This window comes from Acinonyx jubatus, chromosome E2, assembly GCF_027475565.1.
Source record: "Acinonyx jubatus isolate Ajub_Pintada_27869175 chromosome E2, VMU_Ajub_asm_v1.0, whole genome shotgun sequence".
NCBI lineage: Eukaryota > Metazoa > Chordata > Mammalia > Carnivora > Felidae > Acinonyx > Acinonyx jubatus.
Window position 1 is genome coordinate 35,055,140 of NC_069396.1, and position 22,470 is coordinate 35,077,609.

General features: G+C 44.1%; 1 protein-coding gene across 1 annotated transcript in view; it reads left to right on the forward strand.

Moving 5' to 3' along the window:
• ABCC11 (ATP binding cassette subfamily C member 11) overlaps positions 1-22,470 on the forward strand; it is a 68,785-nt gene that overhangs the window by 13,833 nt on the left and 32,482 nt on the right. Inside the window, exons 4-12 of the mRNA XM_015084035.3 lie at positions 716-874; positions 5,243-5,390; positions 7,540-7,773; positions 12,169-12,342; positions 13,193-13,340; positions 13,498-13,646; positions 14,976-15,083; positions 18,702-18,962; positions 20,183-20,254. Coding sequence (XP_014939521.2) covers positions 716-874; positions 5,243-5,390; positions 7,540-7,773; positions 12,169-12,342; positions 13,193-13,340; positions 13,498-13,646; positions 14,976-15,083; positions 18,702-18,962; positions 20,183-20,254 — 1,453 coding nt within the window. The remainder of the gene's footprint in view (positions 1-715; positions 875-5,242; positions 5,391-7,539; positions 7,774-12,168; positions 12,343-13,192; positions 13,341-13,497; positions 13,647-14,975; positions 15,084-18,701; positions 18,963-20,182; positions 20,255-22,470) is intronic.

A 22,470-nucleotide genomic window follows, 5' to 3' on the forward strand; every position in this document is an offset into this window, starting at 1 on the left:
ACTCACAAACCGTGAGATCATGACCTGAACTGAAGTCAGACACTTAACTGACTGAGCCACCCAGTTGGTTTTTTTATGTAAGTAAAAATACTTTTTACTTTTTTTATGTACATAAAAATATGATAAATTTCTTGACCCACAAGTGGCCTTTTTTTCCTTTCTTACTATGCTCAGAGCTCATTTCATGTTCTACATATAGGTCAACTCTATTTGTGGATGCTTGTGCATTGTTTTCCACATATGGGTATACCCTATTTCTTTTCTTTCTTTTTAAGTCATTCCCCTAATAATAGGTGTTTTTGTTGTTTCTGTTTTTTTTTAATTATTTTAAGTTTATTTATTTATTTTGAGAGAGAGAGAGTGCACACAGCAGGGGTGGGCAGAGAAAAAGAGAAACAGAATCCCAAGCAGGCTCTATGCCAGGGCTCAAACTCAAAAACTGTGAGATCATGACTTGAACCGAGATCAGGAGTTGGATGCTCAACCAACTGCACCACCCAGGCACCCTTGTTGTTTCTGGTTTTTAACTATCACACATAATAGAGTAATAAAAAAAAAATGCTTTTTTTTTTTTTTTTTGTACATCCAGATGACCACACTGTGCTTTTTACATAGTATATAATTCATTCCTGCAAAATCTTGCCCTTGGCTTTATTTTATGTCTTTACAGCCCTTATCATATGGGCAACTATATGACCTGTGACCTCTCTGCTAGGTTTCCTGCCCCTCAGCCCATGGATGATGCTGGCCTCTTCTCCTACTTCACGTTGTCATGGCTCACCCCACTCATGGTCCTAGGTTTGCAGAGACGCTTAGATGAGAACACCATCCCCCAGCTGTCGGTCCATGATGCCTCAGACAAAAATGCTAAAAGGTAAAGTCTTATTGGGCAAACCACTGGGTTGGTTAAAGACCATATCTTGTGGGATTGGTGACCAAGGATGCTTAAGAGTAGCAGGTAGGGTCAGTCTTCAGACAACCAAAGAATATTGACTCTAGCAAGAGGTCTCACTATACTTCATGAACCCCCTGAAATGGTACTTACTTTATATGTATAGGCTGGAGACCTTTGTCTGGAGCAAGGATTCACATCTTTTACCTGATTTGCCTAAGGGCCCAAGACCCCAAGAAAGTTAGAAATTGCTGCCTATTGTCCCTTTTGCTTTTTCTTCTGGATCAGATGTTTACCTATGTCACTCATCATTAAATTTTGGGTTAGTGACCAGTCTCCGAATCCTTAAGTCATCACTAACTAGGTGTGTGGTTAAGGTTCCTACACAACCTACTTCACAAGGTAATATGAGGATTAAAGGGGGGGGACGAATAAACGACTTCAAATGTTCTATACTCATGTTCCTACCTCTAGCTACTTCATGAGAGACACCAGGTAGAGAATCACATTATCCAAATGTGCTCCAGGAAATGGTAGTCCCTGGAGAGCTTCCCAGAAGAGAGCATTCTGCGGTCAAGTGAGTCTGTGAAATGTGGCATACTTATTGCCAGGTCTCAGAGATTTGTTTACAAAGCAAATTAATGTACTTAAGTCACTGAGAAAACAGAAACTGGTTTAACTTTGACCCATTGCTTCTTGGAATTATTCAGTAAAGAAAAAAAAGTCTTCCAGGAACACCAACCTCTTGCATAATGCCAGATGTTGATCAGAATCTCACTGGCTACCCGCTATGATGTCAGGCAAGTCATTTACCCTTTCCAAGACCCTGTGTCTTTATGTATAAAATAAAGGATTATAAAATTTATCTCATGGTCCTTCACAGAATTGTTGTAAGAATCAAAAGAGATGGTAAATTCAATATGAAGCACCTGGAAAAATGCCTGGTGCGTAATAGACAACCAAAGTGTTTGTTTGTCCTTCTGTGACCATTATGAGCACAGGATCTCCTGATCTATGTCTATTCACTTAGGGCTCACTGATTCTGCCGTTTTTGTTCTATAACTCACATGAAAGTGTCCACCAATACTTTTTTACAAATCACTCCACTTTGGGATTTTTTTTTTTTTAAATAATTATCCACGCATTCACACCTTTACAGAGGCTTCTTTCTCTGTGTTCACCACTGAACCAGCAGGGTTCTGGGGTGCATCTTCCCTAGTCCTTCAGGAGAACTACTTTGACTTCTGTGAGGATTTGCTGACAAACTGCCAGCCATCAATCGTCACTACCACTCACATCAGCCACAGCAGCAGAGCCACCATTGTCACCACCATCACCTTCATTATTACTATCACAATTCGTATTTCTCATTTGCCCATCCAGCACCTCCCATGACCATTACAAAAGGGTTATGAAGTAAATAGGAAAGATGCCATTTCCCCCATTTACACTTGAAGAAACTGAAAACTCAGAGAAGCAAAATTATGTTCCTTGAATCATAGTTAATGAATGGAGGAGGTGAAGTTTGAAACCATGTCTTTTGAAGATTTTTTTCTTAATTTACCTTAATGTTTGTTTATTTTTGAGAGGGGGGGAGAGGCAGAGAGAGAGGGAGACACAGAATTGGAAGCAGACTCCAGGCTCCGAGCTGTCAGCATAGAGCCCGACACGGGGATTGGACCCATGAACCATGAGATCATTACCTGAGTCAAAGTCGGACGTTTAACCGACTAAGCCACCCAGATGCCCCTGAAACCAAGTCTTTTGAATCTGGTAATCATGGTGAGAAATTGATACAGTTGCTAAGAGAGTTGAGAGCAGGCTATGGGGAAACTTGGATTTGTTTAGTCAAAGTGGAACAAACTCCAGAGCTTTTTATCTCTGTGGATTGGGTTACATGTGGGGATAGAGCTGGAATGAAGGGAGGTGGCCCCAAAGTTTGGCCCATGAATAATGAAATCCTCTAACACATATGGGTGTCATTTTTGCTTTACTTACCGAGGGCCCAGACCCCCCAAGTTATCTGGCCCACACAGATGGGCATGGGATAGGAGAGTTGTTTTATAAATTCAGGGAGGAAAAAGCAGCCTAGAGTTTTGATAGCAGATGAGGGAAGGTAGGACAGGAAAATTCTCATGATGTTTGTTTCCTGGCTTTAGGCTGGGCACAAGTGTCCGTGGCTATAGGAATGAAGGGTAGAAAGTACTAGAACTGCCTGCCATGAGAGCCTTAGTGACATAACATGCATAAGCAGTGCTGCTCTCAGGCCCTGAGCACAAAAGTTGGCTCTCCATGCTCCTGCTCTGTAAGTAGTCCTGGAGCCCCTGGGCATAGTCCTTGATGTTCTCACTATGGGCAGTGGTCATTGCCTTCCAGAGAGTGGAACATGATGGAGCAGGAGCCAGGAAGTAAAAGGGCACGTGCCAACATGATGATTGCAGCTGAGAGGCTGGATTGTGGATGTGTGGGAGGCATCCTGGGCCACATTAAGACTCTGGAAGCTGTAAGCACCACAATGGCTATTTTCCAGTCACCAGCTCCTGTATCAAATATAATACAAAATAAAAGAGAAATATGAGAGAGTCAACAAAATTCTTAATTTCTGTCATGATAACTTCTTTGATGCTTTCTTGAAACATTGCTTTTCAATTTTTTCCTCCAAAGAAATGTTTTTGGTGTTCTTGTGTTGCTGGTGTCACACAAACAGCCTAGACATCATTCACTCAGATTGGCAAAATAAGGGCACATTTTTATATTTATTTATCTATTTTTTTAAGTTTCTCTTAAACTTGAGTTAATTAATTAATTAAAATGTTTATTTAGTTTTTGGGGGGGAGAGGAAAACAGAGAGGGGGACTGAGGATCTGAAGCAGGCTCCATGCTGACAACAGAGAGCCCGATGCAGGGCTCGAAATTACGAATCATGAGATTATGACCTGAGCAGAAGTCAGACACTTAACTGAGTGAGCCACCTAGGTGCCCCTAAGGGCACTTTCAGTTAGGTGGTCCAACATTGGGTCACCCTTTAGGGGGCTTTGAAATAAGTGGAGGTCATAGTTTTGGGTTTTATGAATCTTAATCTGTGTATAAAAAAAAGAGTGACATTATTCGAAGTCTTAGGCTATTTCCTCAACTAAATGTATTCCAGGATAACAAAATAGTTGGTGAGATAAAGTTATTTTTTATAGAAAAATTCAAACTACTACATACAGAAGGAATGCCAGAATTAGAAATCACAATTTTGCCAGCACTAATGGAAGTGGATCTAGGCAATGGTCATCAATGATGAGGAATGAATGGCGGTGAATGAGTCAGGCTGATACAACTTAATCCACTGATACCCTGAACATTACTAATAATGGGACAGCTGACCCTGTGTCTTCTAATGTTATGCAAAAGAGGTACACTACATCACCTATTAAATATTTTTGTCAGCTGACCTGAATTCTGAATTTCATTAAGCCTCTAGATCTAACTAAGAATTTAATAGATACAGAGCATAGAAGGTCATGTTAGACAAGACAGGGATGTAATCAGTCAAACCCAGAATGTGGGAAATTCTATGGGATAAATGACCCAATTTCTTCAACAAACAAATGGCAGAATGTGCAGAGAAGGGGAAACTGCTACAGGTTAAAATGAGATGCAAGAAATCTATCAGATTTGTGTTTTAAATGCAATGTGTGTGGAATGCCTGGGTGGCTCAGTCAGTTAGGCATCTAACTCTTGATCTCCCCTCAGGTCTTGATTTCAAGGTTGTGAGTTTAAGCTCCATGTTTTGCTCCATGCTGGGTGTGGAGCCTACTTTTAAAAAAATAATTTAATGCAATGTGTGGACCTTGTTTGGATCTTAGGCAGACTGACTATAAAAATGTGTTTTTGATGTAATTAGAGAAATTTGAAAAAGACTGTGTATTAAATGCCATTAAGGAATTTTATTTATATATGTAATTAATATATTCATATATAATAATTAATAGCTATAATAATTAATAATCATTAATTAATAACTATTATAAGGTCGCTGTAGGGTTTTTTAAAGGCCTTATCTGGAACAGATACATCCTGAAGCATTTGTAGATGAAATGATATGTCTGGGATTTGCTTGAAATTCTCCAGCCAAAAAAAAAAAAAAAAAAAAGAGACAAACAGGAAGAGAGAGGAAACACTAATGTCATATATCAATCATTCTTGAAATGGGAATGGGTATTTAGGGAGATTCCCTATGTCCTCTCTACTTTTGTGAGGTTTGAAAACTTCTGTAACAAAGCTCGCAGGCTTGCAAGACATATGACATGTGGGTGACATATGCAAAGAAACTTCACTTGGTTCACTTTTCCTCTTTTCAAGGCTCTGCCTCCTTTGGGAAGAAGAAGTCTCAAAGCATGGGATTGAAAAAGCTTCAGTGCTCCGAGTGATGATGAGGTTTCAAAGAACAAGGGCTATTTTGGATGTATTTCTGTGTTGCTGCTTCTCTGCCATGAGCGTGCTAGGGCCGGTAAGTGGCTGACTTCATGAGGTTTGGGGGACTCCAGGCTTTAGAAATTAGCACGTTAGGGGTGCCTGGGTGGCTCAGTTGGTTAAGCGCCCGACTTCAGCTCGGGTCATGATCTCATGGTTTGTGAGTTTGAGCCCCGTGTCTGGCTCTGTGCTGACAGCTCAGAGCCAGGAGCCTACTTCGGATTCTGTGTTCCCCTCTCTCTCTGCCCTTCCCCTGCTCACACTTTGTCTCTGTCTCTCTCCAAAATAAATAAACATAAAAGGGAAAAAAAAAAGAAACTGGCAATTTCAAGTCCACACCAGGAGTTGGGGACAGTTTGCCTCTCAACTGCTACTCAGAAGATAAAGAACTTTTGGAGGCAGTAGAGCTAGTAGTTAGGAATGTGAATTCTTTTTGTTTGTTTGTTTTAATGTTTATTTTTGAGAGAGGGAGAGAGTGCACATGCATGCAAGCTCGGGAGGGGCAGAGAGAGAGGGAGACAGAGGATCTGAAGTGGGCTCTGCATTGACAGCAGAGAGCCTGATGTGGGGCTAGAACTCATGAATACCATGAGATCTTGACTTGAGCCAAAGTTTAACCGACTGAGCCACCCAGGCACCCAGGAGTGTGAGTTTTGCAGCCATCGCTTGGGTTCGAACCTTGGCCCTGCCACTTAATTGCTGGGTGACTTTAGGTAATGTGTTTATCTTCTCTGTGTCTTAGTTTCTTCAAGGAACCCCAAGACACTCGTAGTGGTTGACCTCATGGAAACCTCCATGTATAAATTGGATGGCATAACATTACCTGCCTCTCAGGGTGAATTTAAATGAGATAAATATATAAAGCACTTAGAACACAGCCTGACTCAGTATGAGCTAGCTGCTTTGAGAAATGGCTGAGCAGCTCTGGGAATGTAGGTGGCAGGAACTAATGGAGGACCAATGTACCATGGTTGGGATGAACTAGCTTTATTTCCTGTCCTCCAGGTCTTCAGGCCAAGATTCTAAGTGCAGAGAGTAAGTCCCATTGTCCCAGCTGGGGTCACATGCTCACCAGTTAGCCAGCAGAGCATAGGGCTCTTTGACAATCTGGCCTGGACTGCATGCCATGGGACAGGTGCAAGTCTTTCCAGATGAAAATGGCAGTGCTATTACCAGCTAAGAGGAGAACGGATGTAGGTCAGGAAGGAACAACAGCTGATGACACACAGAGATATATGACTAGGTGACAGTGTGCTGGATATTCTTCATTTGTCCCTCTAGCTCCATCTTCCACCATTGCCCATGCTGCCCTGTGCCCCTAATGCATGGCCTGTATGGATCACATTAATGGGGTCCCCCTGCCCTCTGGCTTCTGGTTGGGTTGGACCAATGGAAGACTACAATAGGAGACTGCAGGGAAGGAGAAAGTGAAGGCAGGATATTTATTTCTCTGACTGCCTCCTTCCCTGACACTGGAGGTTGGGGACCAGACTTCTGGGAGGAGCCCTTTCTGTATGACTTTCTCCTTCTGGATTCCAGTGACCTAACTCTACCCTGTCCCTCCAGGTCTGGAAGGTAACAGTTCCCTGCTGTCACTAGCTTCATGTGTTCTGCCATTCCTTGTTGGATTTCCCAAATTCTGCCCACACCTTCATAAATAGTCACTTCATCAGCTCCTGAGTTACCCCTTTTAGGTGTGTGTTCTGTTTCCTGTCAGACCAAGCTATGAGGTGGCAGAGCCAGGATTCAGATCTGGGTCTGTTCAACTCCTGTCTCCTCCAAGGGGACTGTGAGCTTGAGAGCAAGGTTATGTTTCAGTTAGTTTTGATCATTTTTAAAAGTTTTTATTTTATTTTATTTTTGAGAGAGAGAGAGAGAGAGAGAGAGACACCAAGAGAGCATAGCAGGGGAGGAGCAGAGAGAAAGAGGGAGACCCAGAATCTGAAGCAGGCTCTAGGCTCTGAGTTGTCAGCACAGGAGCCCAATGCAGGATTCAAACTCACGAACTGCAAGATCATGGCCTGAACTGAAGTCAGATGCTTAACTGACTGAGCTACCCAGGTGCCACAGTTTGGGTCATTTAATTAGCTCCCAGTCTTGACCTGAGGACCTCACACACAGCCCATGTTTATTATGCCTGAAAGGATGGAGAAGTCTGAATAATTCAAACTCCTGTTTCCTTCTAGATGCTGGTTATACCAAAGATCCTGGAATATTCTGAAAAGCAGTCGGGGAGTATTGCCTATGGAGTAGGCCTCTGCTTTGCCCTCTTTCTCATTGAGTGCATGAAGTCCCTGTGTCTGTGTTCCTGCTGGGTCTTCAACCAGCGCACAGGCATCAGGTTTCGTTCTGCTGTTTTCTCCTTTGCCTTTCAGAAACTAATGCAATTTAAGTCTCTAACACACGTCACCACAGGAGAGGTGAGTGTCTGGGACTGGATACTGGAGACCATGCTTGCCTAGCCTTCCTCCAGACATCCCTGCTCTGGGGGTGGGGAGAGGGAGGAAAAGGAGTTAGAAAATGAGGAATAAAGAGAAAAGAAATAATTCCTAGGATGAATGTTGATAATCACCAAGAATTACCTCTGGAGACAAGAACAGGTCAACGGTAACCCAGGGGGATGCCACTTCCATTTAGAGGACTTGAAAGAGATTTATTGAACCCATAGTTACTGAGGTCTACTCTGTTCTAGGCCCTGAGGATACAGCAGTGAACAGAAAGACACCAATCCTCAGTTTAAGCACACTGGAAAGTGTATCCCCTCACCCAGCCTGGGGAGGAGGGTAAGGGAGGGACATGCTCAGGGAAACCAAGGGAGGAGCGATTGTAGATTATCTCTCAGCGTGTTAATTCTTGTCTGTGAAAGAGGAGTACTTAGAGCTGCCTGGTTACCAGTTCCCTGCTCTTGCTCTCCTAACAAACAAACAAACAAACAAACAACAGAGATTAGAAAAAGATGCTCCAATTTATGACTTTCAGTCATGGGAGTATTGGAACTTTATATATTAATTTCATGTTCCCTATTTTTCAGTTGCTTACGGTTACCTCGAGGAGCATGGATTGCTTTTATATTCAAACAGACATTTGATGGGACACCTGGGTGGCTCCCTCAGTTAAGCTTTTGACTCTTGATCTCGGGTCTTGATTTCAGGGTCGTGAGTTCAAACCCCACGTTGGGCTCTGCACTGGGTGTGAAGCCCACTTAAAAAAAAAAAAGGAAAACGAACAAACATTTGAATTTTTGGAACAGGCAGTGCTTCTTTGACTTCTTCCCTTTGCCATCTGGCATCAGCAACTGTCCAACCTCACCTACTTTTGTCTCCACTCCTCCATCCCCAGGTTGGTTTCTTCCCTTTGGCCAGGCCTGGCTTAACCTACAGTTCTCAAACACACCAGGCATTTCTACCTCCAGGCAACGTTTTTCACATCACCCCTGCCCTTCTATAATCCCATTCATCCTTCAAAGCCCCATTAAGGTGTCCTCTCCTTCACGACAAAATTGCTAAACCCCACTGTCTACTCCCACCAAGCACAAATCTGGCTGCCCCGTATGAGCCCCCTTCAAAGACATAAACCCTTTCAGATTCACTGCTCTATGCCTCAAAATGCCAATGTTTGAATTACACAGGACAGATGTCCAAAACAATGTCTGCTAAATTGACCACTGCCAGGTGGATCTTTTTCTAAACTCAATAGCAAACATAAGGTATTTGTTATCATTGTTACCATTATTCTTCACCATTTTTTTAGTCTTGGAACCTTAGGCAAGGTTCCATGCAGTCTCTCTGAAGCTGTAGAATAATAATAAGACCCGCCTTACAGGATTGTTGTCTCATTGGATTAAATGAGTTAGTACATACAAAGCATGTAGGAAGGGGACAGTGTTTTAGAAGTGTTAGATTGTATTACTAATTTCTGTTAGGCCTTGAGCATGGGGGCTCCCTGTTGTCCTGCATTTGACTGAAGTTGAAATCCATGGCAGTCCTTCTCCCTACTGATCTTGGGAGACTCATCATAGTAATTGCTAACTTCCACTAAGCCAGACGTTGACCCCAGGGCTTTACCTCATTAGCTCAGTCAGTCCTCTGACAACACTCTTATGTGGTAGTTTCTGTTATTGTTCCCATTGTCACAGAGGTAGAAACTGAGGCAAGGAGGGAGTAGGAAACTTGTGCAAGGTCACGTGATTGGTAAGCAGCAGAGCCTGGCTGCAGGGTCCAGGCTCTGAACCAGGGCACCTACCTGCCTTGCCAAGGAGACCTTCCACATTGAGGCCAGCTCTCTTTCCTTTTCCATGTGCCTCTGTTCCGAGCACCTGCTGTGTGCAAGGCCGATTTCCCCAAACAGCCTCACAGAACATAAGACAAGACAGCCCACTCAGAAGTGGAGATGGATGTAGCTGCTCACCTGAGGAATCCTAGAGTTGTTTCCATAAATTTTACTTTAAAAATAATTTAAAAAACACCTGCATATGTTCTCCTTGGGCACAAAATAGAATAGATGACTCCCTGGGCCCAGTCACTTCCCTTATGCCTGGAGGTGACCACCATTATCAATTTGGCTTGTGTCCTTCTAGACTTTTTAAAGTGCATTTAGGTACACATGCAAGTTACCCATGGAAAACATACTGTATCTTGGGTGTGTGTGTTTTAAGTTTATTTATTTATGTATTTTGAGAGAGTGAGAGAGAGTGAGAGAGAGCGTGATTACACAAGCAGGGGAGGGGCAGAGAGAGGGGGAGAATTCCAAGCAGGCTCTGCACCATCAGCACAGAGCCTGATGTGGGACTTGAATTCACAAACCTGAGCCCAGATCAAGAGTTGGATGTTCAACTGACTGAGCCATGTAGGCGCCCCTGTGTGTGTGTGTCCTTTTTATATAAAGGATACTATATTTTACACAGGGTTCTGCCACTTGGTTTTACCAATAGAAAATGTATGATACAATTTTTTGGGTGAGTTTTTTTTTTTAAGTTCATTTATTTATTTTTAGAGAGAGAGAGAGAGAGAGAGAGAATGAGTGCATGAGTAGGGGAGGGGCAGAGAGAGAGGGAGAGAGAGTCCCAAGCATGTTCCATACGGTCAGTGAAGAGCCCAAGGCAGGGCTCCAAATCACGAACTGTGAGATCATGACCTGAGCCAAGATCAAGAGTCAGATGCTTAACGGACTGAGGCACCCAGGTGCCCCTTGGGTGAGTTTTTATGTCAGGGGCACTACATTGTTTGTGTTGTTTTGTAGCTTTTCTTCCCTCCTCATTATGTCTTAGCTTTCCATGTTCACACATATAGATCTTCCTCATTCTCTTTCAGTGATGCTTACTTAGAATGGTGGCACTTTCTTTTTTCCCCATTTTTATTGAGATACAACTGACACATAACATTGTATTAGTCCAAGGTATACAAGGTAATGATTTAATATAGCATTAATATAGCATTTTCAATATGCCAAAATTAAGTGTTTTATATGCACTATCTCATCAGTTGTCACATCAATGCTATGGAGTAGGTTGTATTATTATCCCCATTTTACTGATAGGCAACAAGGCTTAGAGAGACTGGGTAATGTGTCTTTGGCTCCACAGCTAGTAAATGACAGATCTGGGACATAAACTCTGACCAGTTTGCTCCAAGACCCAATATTATCTGATACACCTTGAGTGGATGCTTTAGCTTTTCCCCACCAATGGACATTTAAGGTGTGTCCAGGGTTTTGCTGCTATAAGCACAGCTGTATTGGATATTCTTGCGTGCGTTTCCTCTAGCACATGCAAGTGTTTCTCAACAGAGAAATAAAATAGCCAAGTCATGGGGTTTGTGCAATTATTAACTTTAAAAGATACTGTGAAACTCCTTTCTAAAGTGGCTATACTAGGGGCTATGCTTCTCATACACTTTCATCCTTCTTTAAAGATTCAGCCTGGGGCACATCCTGGGAACTGGAAGGAGGTCAGTTTAAAGTTAAAAGGAAATCACATTTTAAGACATTCAGATTGCTCATTCTGAAAGACATTCATGATTTGGGTCCATAAATATTTCTTGATTTGGAATGTCAGCTTTTATGTTACAGCTGGACTGGGCAGTATATATTGGGGAGCAGGGAAGTGGACAGAAGATTCTATAGCAAAAAATAAAAAAGAAAGATAAAAAGAATTAGTTCCTGCCTTAAAAAATTCAGCCATTGGGGCGCCTGGGTGGCTCAGTCGGTTGAGGGGCTGACTTCGGCTCAGGTCATGATCTCGCGGTCCCTGAGTTCGAGCCCCACGTCGGGCTCTGTGCTGACAGCTCGGAGCCTGGGGCCTGTTTCGGATTCTGTGACTCCCTCTCTCTGACCTTCCCCCATTCATGCTCTGTCTCTCTCTGTCTCAAAAATAAATAAACATTAAAAAAAATTCAGCCATTATTATTAGTAGTAATGATTCATAATAATTCATTTATTAGAATGAATAAAATAGGCTAGGAGACTAGAAGCAAATCTCTGGGGAATCTGGATATTAGAAATAGTAGCAATAGTATGGTAAAATATAACTTTTATTGAGTACAGTCTATGTGTGCAGATCCTTTATATTTCATTGACGTTCTCACAACAACCATATGAAGTGGGTATAATTATTCCAGCTTCACAGGTGAAGAGGCTAAGGCTCAGAGTGGTATAGTTACTGGTCCAGGGTTACACAGAAAGTAGCAGGGGAGATTGGTGTTTCTGCCTTTACCACCTTGCCTCTCAAGCCTTGCTGTCACGGGCAGTGTGGCCCCTTGCATGGGCAGTGTGGCACCTGGCATGGTGATACCTATGCTCACGGGCTTGCTGTCTTACAGGCCATCGGTTTCTTCGCCAGCGACGTAAACTACCTGTTTGAAGGGGTGTACTATGGCCCCCTGATCTGTATCATCTGCTCGTTGCTGATTGCCTGCACTGTCACCTCATACCTCATTCTTGGACCCACTACGCTCTCCGCCACTGTTTTCTACCTCCTGATTTTACTAGTGGAGGTAATGTCTTTCTTTGACATCCATTTGATGTTGGATATCCCCGCAGAACTCCCAAGGCTCTGGAAGCTGGGGTACTCCTGAGGGGAAGTATTGACTCTTACTGACTATTCATTGCATTGTGGTTAAGTTTCAGCTTCAATTTCTGCCTCAAACCATTCTCTGACCACAAGGTTGGCCAAAGAAATAAGAGGTGAATACGACATGCCAAGTCCATCTTGTAGGCTTCTGGGAGGGTTTATCTGCCTCACAGACTTTCCTTAGTAGATATCCTCCATGTTAAGCTTTTGTTCCTTCTCTTCTACCTAGAATGTTGTAATGGACTAGCCTGGATAGCATTGAACATTTGTCTGAGCACAGTATAATGGGGGAAGGGAAGCAAATTTGCTGACAGATTCAGGTGAAATAAAATTGGGCAAAACAGGAAGTGACTCGTGTTATGTGTGCTCTGAATTATTGAAATCAATTGTTTTCCTCCCTCAGTGTAGATATTCTGACCAAAAGGTGATTGTAACTGTTGGCAGGTTTAGGGTTTCCAAAGGCAAAAGAGTAATATTTGTTTAGTTAGCCACAGTAATATTTGTTTAGTTAGCTTGGGACACAGGAGAGAAACACCCCTAGGATGTGGGAGGCAGGTGCTCTCAGGCATGATGGAGAGATTTCCATTGGAAAATCTTCAGCAGGGCCCTGGAATCTGTAGAGTCACAATGGATTCAAACAGTGAAGAATCAAACTCAGGTATTCAATCCACATCTGGATTTTACCTTTGGGCATACTACTGGTTGCCATACTTCTGCTGGGCTGAACTCTCCTGCCCTTGTCGAAAGAAGCTCTTGCTGCATTCTGACTGCAGGTGTTCCTGAACAGAAAGATTGTCAAGATACACAATCACACATCTGAGGTCAGTGACCAGCGCATCTGTGTGACCAGTGAAGTTCTCACCTGCATCAAGCTGATTAAAATGTATGCATGGGAGAAACCATTTGAAAAAATAATTAAAGGTACAGAAAATCTGGTTTTCTGTTCTGAGCCTTGGGATGTCATGGTGGGCCAAGCGTCTCACCTTTTGGGGAGTTCTTTCATGCTCTGGGGGCTGTTCAAAGCTCCAGAGAATGTTGTTATGGTTAATTCCAGTGCATTGGGTTTTTAATCTCTCAGACCTCAGAAGGAAGGAAAGGAAACTATTGGAGAAGTCTGGAGTCATCCAGAGCCTGACCACTGCAGCCTTGTATGTAGCCCCTACAGCGGCCACAACAGTAATGTTCCTCATCCACACGTGTTTACAAAGGAAACTCACAATTTCACTAGTAAGTGCTTGGGATGCTTTGTTTTCCTCCCATACTGATGGGGAATTTTCTTGGGTGTTGTTTCATAGACCATGCCCTTCAAAGATCTGAATGAAGATTTTGCAAATAGATAATTGGTGTTGATTTTGACTTTCTAGACTTTTAGGATGCTCAAACTTTCTTCCATCTCAACCTGTCTGAGAAACTGACATACCCTCAGTAGCAACTGTGGGAGTGAGGGATGATAAAGTCATCCGGGGATGCAAGGGAGGTGGAAGGTGCTGTAAAAGCCCCAATGATTCTGCTTACATACCTTGAGAATCCTAAATTAAGGAGTTTCTTCAAATCCAAAATGGAGCGCTGAAAATATGCTTTAAAAGGAAAGCTAGAGCTTATTTTGCCTTGTCTTTGTGGTCTGACCCTGGCCCAGAAAAGTAGCAGTTGCCTTTTAGGGGTGGAATCCCAGTTCTCTGAGGAGAAAAGTCAGGGTGCTGCTTTGGGAGAGTGGGAACCCAGATGGGGCTTGGGGCAGGACACTGCATCCAAAACAAGATAGGGAGCATTTGAGAGTCTGCAGCCAAGGACTTATTTGTGCTCCAGACAGCAGGCACCCCTAATTGGCCCAGGCACACCAGAGAAGCACCCCTGAAGGTCTGAGGGTGGATGCAGGGGCTTTTATAAGGAAAACTCTCAGCAGGAGTTTAGGGCCACACTGCACTCACACAGTGAAGGATGAAGAAAGGAGTAGAGGTGGGGCACAGATTGGAAGGTCCCCAAGGTACTAGGGGTCACATTCTGGGATCCTGAGAGCTGAAGATGGTCTGCTGTAGTCAGGAAAAGTCTCCAGGACAGAGTGAGACATGGATTAGGTTTGAAGTGCAGGGAGATTTTGAATATTAGAAAAGAATACAATATCTAAGGCAAGGAAGAATAAATATGATTGTAATAGCAATAATAGTATCAAACCTCATTGACAGTAGACAAATTCACATATACTTTCTTAGTGTTTCCTCAACTTTGTTCCTGTGCTCACTTCATGATTTTGGTACTATGCCAATCAGAACACTGAGCTTGTTGGGGGAGGGGACCTGACCGAAGTTTGCAGAATCACCCAGTACCAAGCTACACAGGAGCCAGGCCTACAGACATGGAGATCTTAAGATGAGTGCTCCTTCTTCACTTTTTCCATTATCCCCAAAATACTGGCTTGGCCCCTGCCAAGTGAAGGATCTGCCTGTCAGAAGCTGTAGGGTCTGGCTTTGTGGTTTCTGGCTCAGGGATGAGGCTTTAGGGAGCAGAGAGAGCAGAACAGGGATGTGACGCTCACCGCCTACTCCCCTCTTCATACAGGCCTTCACAGTGATAGCCACCATGAATCCCATGCGACTCTCAGTGTTCTTTTTGCCCTTTGCAATAAAAGGTCTCGCAAATTCCAAGTCTGCAGCAGAGAGATTCAAGGTGAGTTGTCAGAGGACTGTTTGCACGGCTCTCTGCTTGGGTGCTCATTTGCCTTCAGTCACCACGATGTTCCTCCTGAGCATGACCCGAAGCCAAGGCAGAGTCCAGTGTCAGTGGAGAGGGATTGGCTAACTCAGTGACCTCCCGTACGGAGGCTGGTGTGGGGGCTGGGGAGACTGATAAATCAGGCTCTGGGGAGATCTTAGGATAGTATACACAAACCAGGTCTCAGACAGGAGGTCTGCAGACCCTGTCCAGTTTTGTATAGGGTTACCCCGATGGTTTTGGTTAAAAAAAAATCATATTTGTTGTTTGCATTTAAAAACTGGAAATGTTATGTAAAAATCGATTTCTGGATTCCCCTGAACAATCAGAAGATCTGGGAACACCAGACCCACATTCTCCTGTGGCCACAAATGGCTGGAGCTGAAGTGATAGCTGCCCTATTGAGATGAGGCCCTCAGATACAGTTTGCCACAGCCTCCACTGTGTCCTATTGTATCTCCAACACTGGGGCTGTTTTTCCTACTATTTATCATCTTAGCAATGGTCTATGTGACTTCTTTACATAGTTGGTCTTGCACCTACAGCATCTGAGTTTAAAAACCCTAACCCAGGGGTGCCTGGGTGGCGCAGTCGATTAAGCGTCCGACTTCAGCCAGGTCACGATCTCGCGGTCCGTGAGTTCGAGCCCCGCATCAGGCTCTGGGCTGATGGCTCAGAGCCTGGAGCCTGTTTCCGATTCTGTGTCTCCCTCTCTCTCTGCCCCTCCCCCATTCATGCTCTGTCTCTCTCTGTCCCAAAAATAAATAAAAACATTGAAAAAAAATTGAAAAAAAAACCCTAATCCAAACTAATTTTAAAAAGCTTTTTTGTAGTCATCTCATTTATTTTATTTTATTTTTAATTTTGAGAGAGGGAGGGAGAGACAGGGAGAGAGAAAGAGAGAGAGAGAGAGAGAGAGAGAGAGAGAGAGAGAGAGAGAATCCCAAGCAGGCTCCACACTGTCAGCACAGAGCCCCACATGGGGCCCAAACCCATGAACCACGAAATCATGACCTGAGCTGAAATCAAGAGTCTGACGCTCAGCTGGTTGAACCACCCAGGCACCCCTAGTCATCTCATTTAAATGCATGTAGTTCCCAGCCTATATCATTGACTCACACATTTATTCATTTATTCAAAAAAGTAGTTATTGAACCCCTACTACCTGCCAAGTACTAAGACTAAGAATACTATGGTTAGCGTGACTGACAGGGTCCCTGCTCTCAGGGAGTTACAATCTGGTATTAAAACAAGACAACTAGCACGTGAATTAATGGTCAAAGGAGATAACATCAGAAGAGCTATGATGCCAGTAAAACAGTGTGATGTTCTAGAGAGTACGTGAGGGAGGGCTGGGGCAACTTTGGGTGGGCTGGGCCCTGGAAGGCCCCTCTGCTAAGGTGACTTTTGCTCTGAGTAATGATGACTCAGCTTCAGGAACAGCAAGTACAAAAGCCCTGAGGTTGGAATGAACTTGGCTTGTCTGAGTAAGGACAAGACAGTCCTTTAATGCCCCAGGAGCTCCACCCCCACCCCAACACCCTGACTTCTCTGCTGCTGATCAGGGCCCCCTGCTGCCTTCTCCCTACTGGCATGCTAGGCTCTCCCATCCTCCTCTCTATGCCCATTTTCACTTGTAGGGTGGGCAGAAATGAAGAAGCTACAGTCTGGACGCTGAAGGGTGGGCAGGAATGTTTGAGGAAAGAATGCCAGGAGAGACAGCTTGGAGGTCAGAGTTTTTGGCCAAGGATGGGTGTAGTTATGGTGGGAGAAGGGTGCAGAAAGGGTGAGGGTCAGGGCAAAGCTCTTGAACCCTGGGCTGCCCCTCCTGGAGACATTTAGGGGCTGGAGTTGCATAAGGCTGCCCCTTGGATGGGCACTAGCTCTCCAGGTCCCCTCACTCATCAGGGCGTCTTCAATTCCTTCTTCAGTCACTGAAGTTTTCTATCTGGCCATGTAGGCATTTGACTTTGAGACCCCCAAGCTGGAAGGGGGAGGAATGATCCCTTCCTCTTCCTTTGTGCCCCCTGGTGCTATAACCCACCTCCCAGCCTGCTATGCCCTTTGGCTTTTGAAATACGGGGTGCCAGCTTTCCAGGGCAGGGAGAAGACAGCGGTGAGCCCTCAGGGAGGACCCCTCCTTGCAGGTGGACACAGGTAGGAGGTGAGCCAGCTGCTGCAGCTGTGGAGACCTGTATCCTGAGGCTCTAGAGAGGGTGCCCCAGTGGGCACTGTGGTAGGGGTCTCCAGACCATTTTTTGTCTGTGCTGTTTGTTAAAAACAAACAAACAAACAAACAAACAAAAAACAAAACAAGACAACAGCAACAAAAAACTGAGAACTGAAAAGCACTGAATGGCATAAACAAAATTAGAGACTGAATATACTTAGAACATTTGGGGGTAAGAGGATCCCATGTTTCTGTTCGCATTTGTTCATATCTAGATGTGTTGTTGTCATATTGACTCATTAAACCAGTATATCACTCAAAATTTATTTAACAAAATTACAATATATGTAATAACAATTTTTTTGTAAGCAAGGGAATGAAAACCACAAAATTTGGGACAGTGGTTATCCAGTGGGGAAGGCATAGAGGGTTTGTCCACACCAAGCAGGGGAATAAGATGAAGAAGAACCCCACGGATAGGTAAAAGTTATGGATTTGGGGTTCAGTGGTGGACTTATGAATATTCATTAAGTTATTAAAAATACCTAAACAAGTAAGTGCCCAGCTGACTAACAAAGAGGTGCATGCAATTCCCAATGATGACTGTATGTCTTAACCCACATGTTATAATTAATCCAATTCAATATACTTAAGGTTCAATTATAAAAAGAGACCACCTTTTTTTCTTGTGAAAATAGCTTTTTGTTTGTCTTTGTAAAATACTCATTGTAAAAGATTCAGACAATGCAAAAGTTGCAGAGAATAAAAACCGCTCAATCTCCACTACCTAGAGATAAAACCATTGTCCAAAATGTCAAGAAATCTCTTTCTCGATCTCTTTCTAAGCAAATATCCAGGGAGAGATGTGTGAATATAACTTGACTGCAATAAGATTATACTTCCCACCCACCTCTTTTAATGCTAGAATTCATGTAGTTCGACTCATATTTCACAGTCAGGGAGCTGGAGACACAGGGAGAAGTGACCTGCTCATGGCTACACTTTGAAATGGATGGCCCTGAACAGTTTCCCACAGCGTGCTATGTGGGCAGACCTTCTTACTTTTAATAGTTATAAATGAAATTTAATTAGAAAAATGGCACATCTATATGATGATTCAGCAGCTGTTCTCACCCGTCCAAAATGAAACAGAAAAGAACTAAGAGTGCTGGCAGTTTGCAGGTATGAAAGAGTGGCCCAGTGGTCTGAAATTTGGAAAACCCTGATCTAGAACTCTCACAGGTAGGGCCCAGCTTCCTCTTAACTGGTGGTGGTTCTTTAAACTTTTACCGTTTACTAGAAGTTTATAAACCAGATCAACAGGCAGGCCGGCAAAATGGGCACACATTCCTATTAGACTAAAGAACTGAATTCATCCTTCCTTTTTTCTTTTGTCTCTACAGAAATTTTTCCTCCTGGAGAGCCCTGTTTTATATGTCCAGCCATTGAAAGACCCCAGCAATGCACTGGTTTTGGAGGAGGCCACCTTGTCATGGCGAGACGCCTGCCCTGGGATTGTCAATGGAGCCTTGGAGCCGGAGAAGAAGGGGCACATTCCCGAGGGGGTGACCAGGGCTCAGCCACCTCTAGGAGCCCTCAGGCTAGAGGACACAAAGGGCAGCCTAGCCCCAGAGTTGCACAAGTTAAACCTTGTGGTGTCAAAGGTAGCTTTATCGAGGCCACACAGGCAGGCCGGCTGCCAGACTTTTGGGGCCTAAGGCCCGAGCTTCCTGCCACCATTTCCTTGGCTAAAAACTGCCCTCTCTAAATCCCTCTTTTAAATACCAATTATTCCTGGAGGGCAAGCACAGGAAGTCTTTCATGCTTTAGTGGGAACCAATTGATCATCTACAATTTGTTTTCTGATAACAAGATCCAGAATACTATGCTATATGTTGGGAGAGAAGGGGAAAGAGACCAACATTTATTAAGTTGCTAGTATGTGCTGGGAACTACCCTACACGTTTCCATTTGGTTGCTCTGTGAACTCACCTTACCTGGTTTCTTCTCTGACTAACATTTGCAAGGGCTAGCTTCCCTTCTTGTCCAAATTACGCCTCTGTACCTTCCTCCTGGAAGAAACTAGGTGAGGCCCCACCCACATCTCTGACCTCTTCTCCCACTCATTCCTTCCATACCAGCTACACTAGCCCTCTCATAGCACTTTGGCAGCAGACCTTGTTCCTGTCTCACGACCTTTGCCCCTGATGTTCCATGGTTTGGAACCACCAGATCTTCCTGTGTCTGGCTCTTTCTTGTCATTCAGGTCTCAGCTGCAATGACAACTGCTTTAAGAAGCCTTTGCTGGCCAACCATCTATAATTTGCTTCGGTCACAGCAGCAAATTTCATTTTACTTAAATCACTTATCTTCATCTGATATTATTTGTTTGTTTGTTTGCTTATTTATTTCATGGTTTATCTCCCCTTCCCCCATCAGAATATGGAATGAGAGTTCTTTTATTCATTACTTGGTACCTAGGAGAAACTTAAATACCATTTAATGGATGAATGAATGAATAAGTGTATGTATGCATGAATTCTGTGAGGCTGACTTCTCTGTGCCCATTTTATACATGAAGAAACTGAGGCACAGAGAGGATAAATGACTTGCCCAAGATAATAGAGCAGAAAGGTACAGATCTGGAATTTGGGTTTGTTGCCTGATAGGACCACCTATCCATGAATTCCTCTCTGTCACTTGCATGTGACTTCCTTCCTTTGAGATTGTGACATCCTACCCTCTTGAGCTTTGCTAGTCTGAGAGGCCTTGGGGTGGATGTGGTTATTTTGTTTTCTATTTGTCATTTTGTGTTCAAACAACAGACCCACCCTGGGTGAGTAGGAGGGTTGTGCTGTCCCAATGTTCCTCCTTGGCTTTGCAGGGGACCTTGTTGGGGGTCTGTGGCAACACCGGAAGTGGCAAGAGCAGCCTTTTGTCAGCCATCCTGGGGGAGGTAAGTGACTTGTGACTGCATGCATGCCCATCCACAGGCAGCCCAGGGACTCCCAAGCTTGAGTTCCCCCAGTCCACCTCACCATCACTTTCTTGCTTGATGGGATCTGAGCCAATGCAATTTTTATAAATTGAGAGCAGTTGGGCATGCACCGAGGGGGAGGTGTGTTATAAATGTGCCTCCTTCTCACCCTCCAGGAGTGCTGCCTCTTAGCTCACCCAGAGATCTGCCCTCACCAGTTCTCTGTGCTTTCCCCACCCTGTTTGTAATCAGTCAGCTCTCAGGGTGATGATACAGGGTGTCCCAAAATTTAATATGATAATAAAAATCATCTCATGAAGCCAAACTCAGAGTGAGACAGGTGTCCTTTGTGAGAGGACATCAGGAGAGCAATGTGGAAGGAGGGAGGAGGAGGAAGAAGGAAGGAGGGGCAGGGGAGAGGAGGCCCTCCTGCATGGGATGGGACAGGACAGTCTTACACTTACACTCCAGCAGTGGAATTTACATGCCTGATGGGTGCCCCTGCCCCTGAGATCCAAACCCTCCAAGTCCAGTCTGCAGATACTCTTGAGGTCTGCTTAGTCTGCAGCCAGGCAGACATGTGCCTCAGCCTACCCTTCTTCCAGTTTCCAAAAAGCCCTAACCTGTTGGTTTAAAACAATTGAGATCACATTGCACACTTTTCACTGAACAACACTTTAAAACAGCCATGGCATCTGGTATGAATTTATGGCCATCTCCCCAAGGGGGTTCTCTTCAGTACTTCCCCGCTCAGCCCCAGCCGCACCCAGCCCTGGGCTGCTCTCTCTCTCCCCTCCTTTCTTTGCCCTCCTTCCAGGTTGTTGGGAGGACTCGCAGTTTCTTTCTTTATCTAGCTCTTCCCTCAGCTTTTCCCAAATGTTATAGTCAACATCAACACTTCCTTGGAATGTGGTCATATTGTCCATGGAACTCTCTCCCGACAGCTCATCTGTTCATACTCCACATTTGATGGCCTTGCCCCAACTTCTTGGAAATGGGGAAGATAAGATTCTACTTAAATAAAAAATAGTAAAAATAGTTTGAATAGTACTTTCATGCCAGGCCCTGTGCTAAGAGCTTCCTATTTTCTCCTTTAACTTGGAAATAACCTCATGAGGAAGGCAGCCATTATGGCCAGTTTATAGGTGAGCAAATGAGGTTCAGAGAGGTGACTGGTCCAAGTCACACCACAGGTGAGGGAGGAGCCAGGGTTGAGACCCAGGTCCACTTGATGTCAGAGCTTCGCTTTTCACAATGGCAACGTTTCCTTGCAGCCTCCATCCAAGGCCACCTTTCTGTGTGGCCAGTGGTTTGTCAGTTTCCTCTTGAAATGAACCAGTCACTTCCCATCTAATAAAGGGAGACAAAAAGATGTCATTTTAAAGTTTTGTTCTAATTAATTAAAGCCTGGTTCCAAATCAGAAGTAGGAAGCACAGGATCATAAAGAGAAAGGAACACAGGATGATGATATCTTATGCTGGGGTGGTGGGGATGGGGGTTACAGTCTTTTTTTTTTTTAAGTTTATTTATTTATTTTGAGAGAGAAAATGCGTGCACAAGTGGTGGAGGAGCAGAGAGAGAGAGGGAGCGAGTGAATCCTAAGCAGGCTCCATGCTGCCAGCACAAGCCTGACTCAGGTCTTGGTCCCACGAACTGTGAGATCATGACTTGAGCTGAGATCAAGAGTCAGACATTTAACTGACTGAGCCACCCAGACACCCCTCCCCCCAGCTCTTTTTTAAAAGGGCTTTTAAATTTACCAAACAGAAAAGCAGAAAGACACTAAACACCCATATACCTACCATCTAGATTCAACAGTTGATAGCATTTGCATTTTTGCCACATTTATGTAGAAACACATTTTGTGGAACTATTTTAAATTACAGAGATTGTGAGACTTTTCCCACTTAATACTTCATCGTGATGTCCCCCGAAAAAGGACTTTGTCCCATCTACACAGGATTACATTATCACATCTAATGACATCAGAAATAATTCTGTTGATATCCAGGGATGGTCAGAGATGACCTAGAACATTCCATCTCACCATGAAGACCATGGAAGCACCACTTGCTAGAGAATGGGACTGGAGAAATAAGAGAAAGAAAAAGTATGGGGTGGCTTCAAGGCAGACCTTGGATTTAGTCACAGAAGGAACTGGCCTGGTTTAGCTCTGGCTCCTGTCCCACATCCC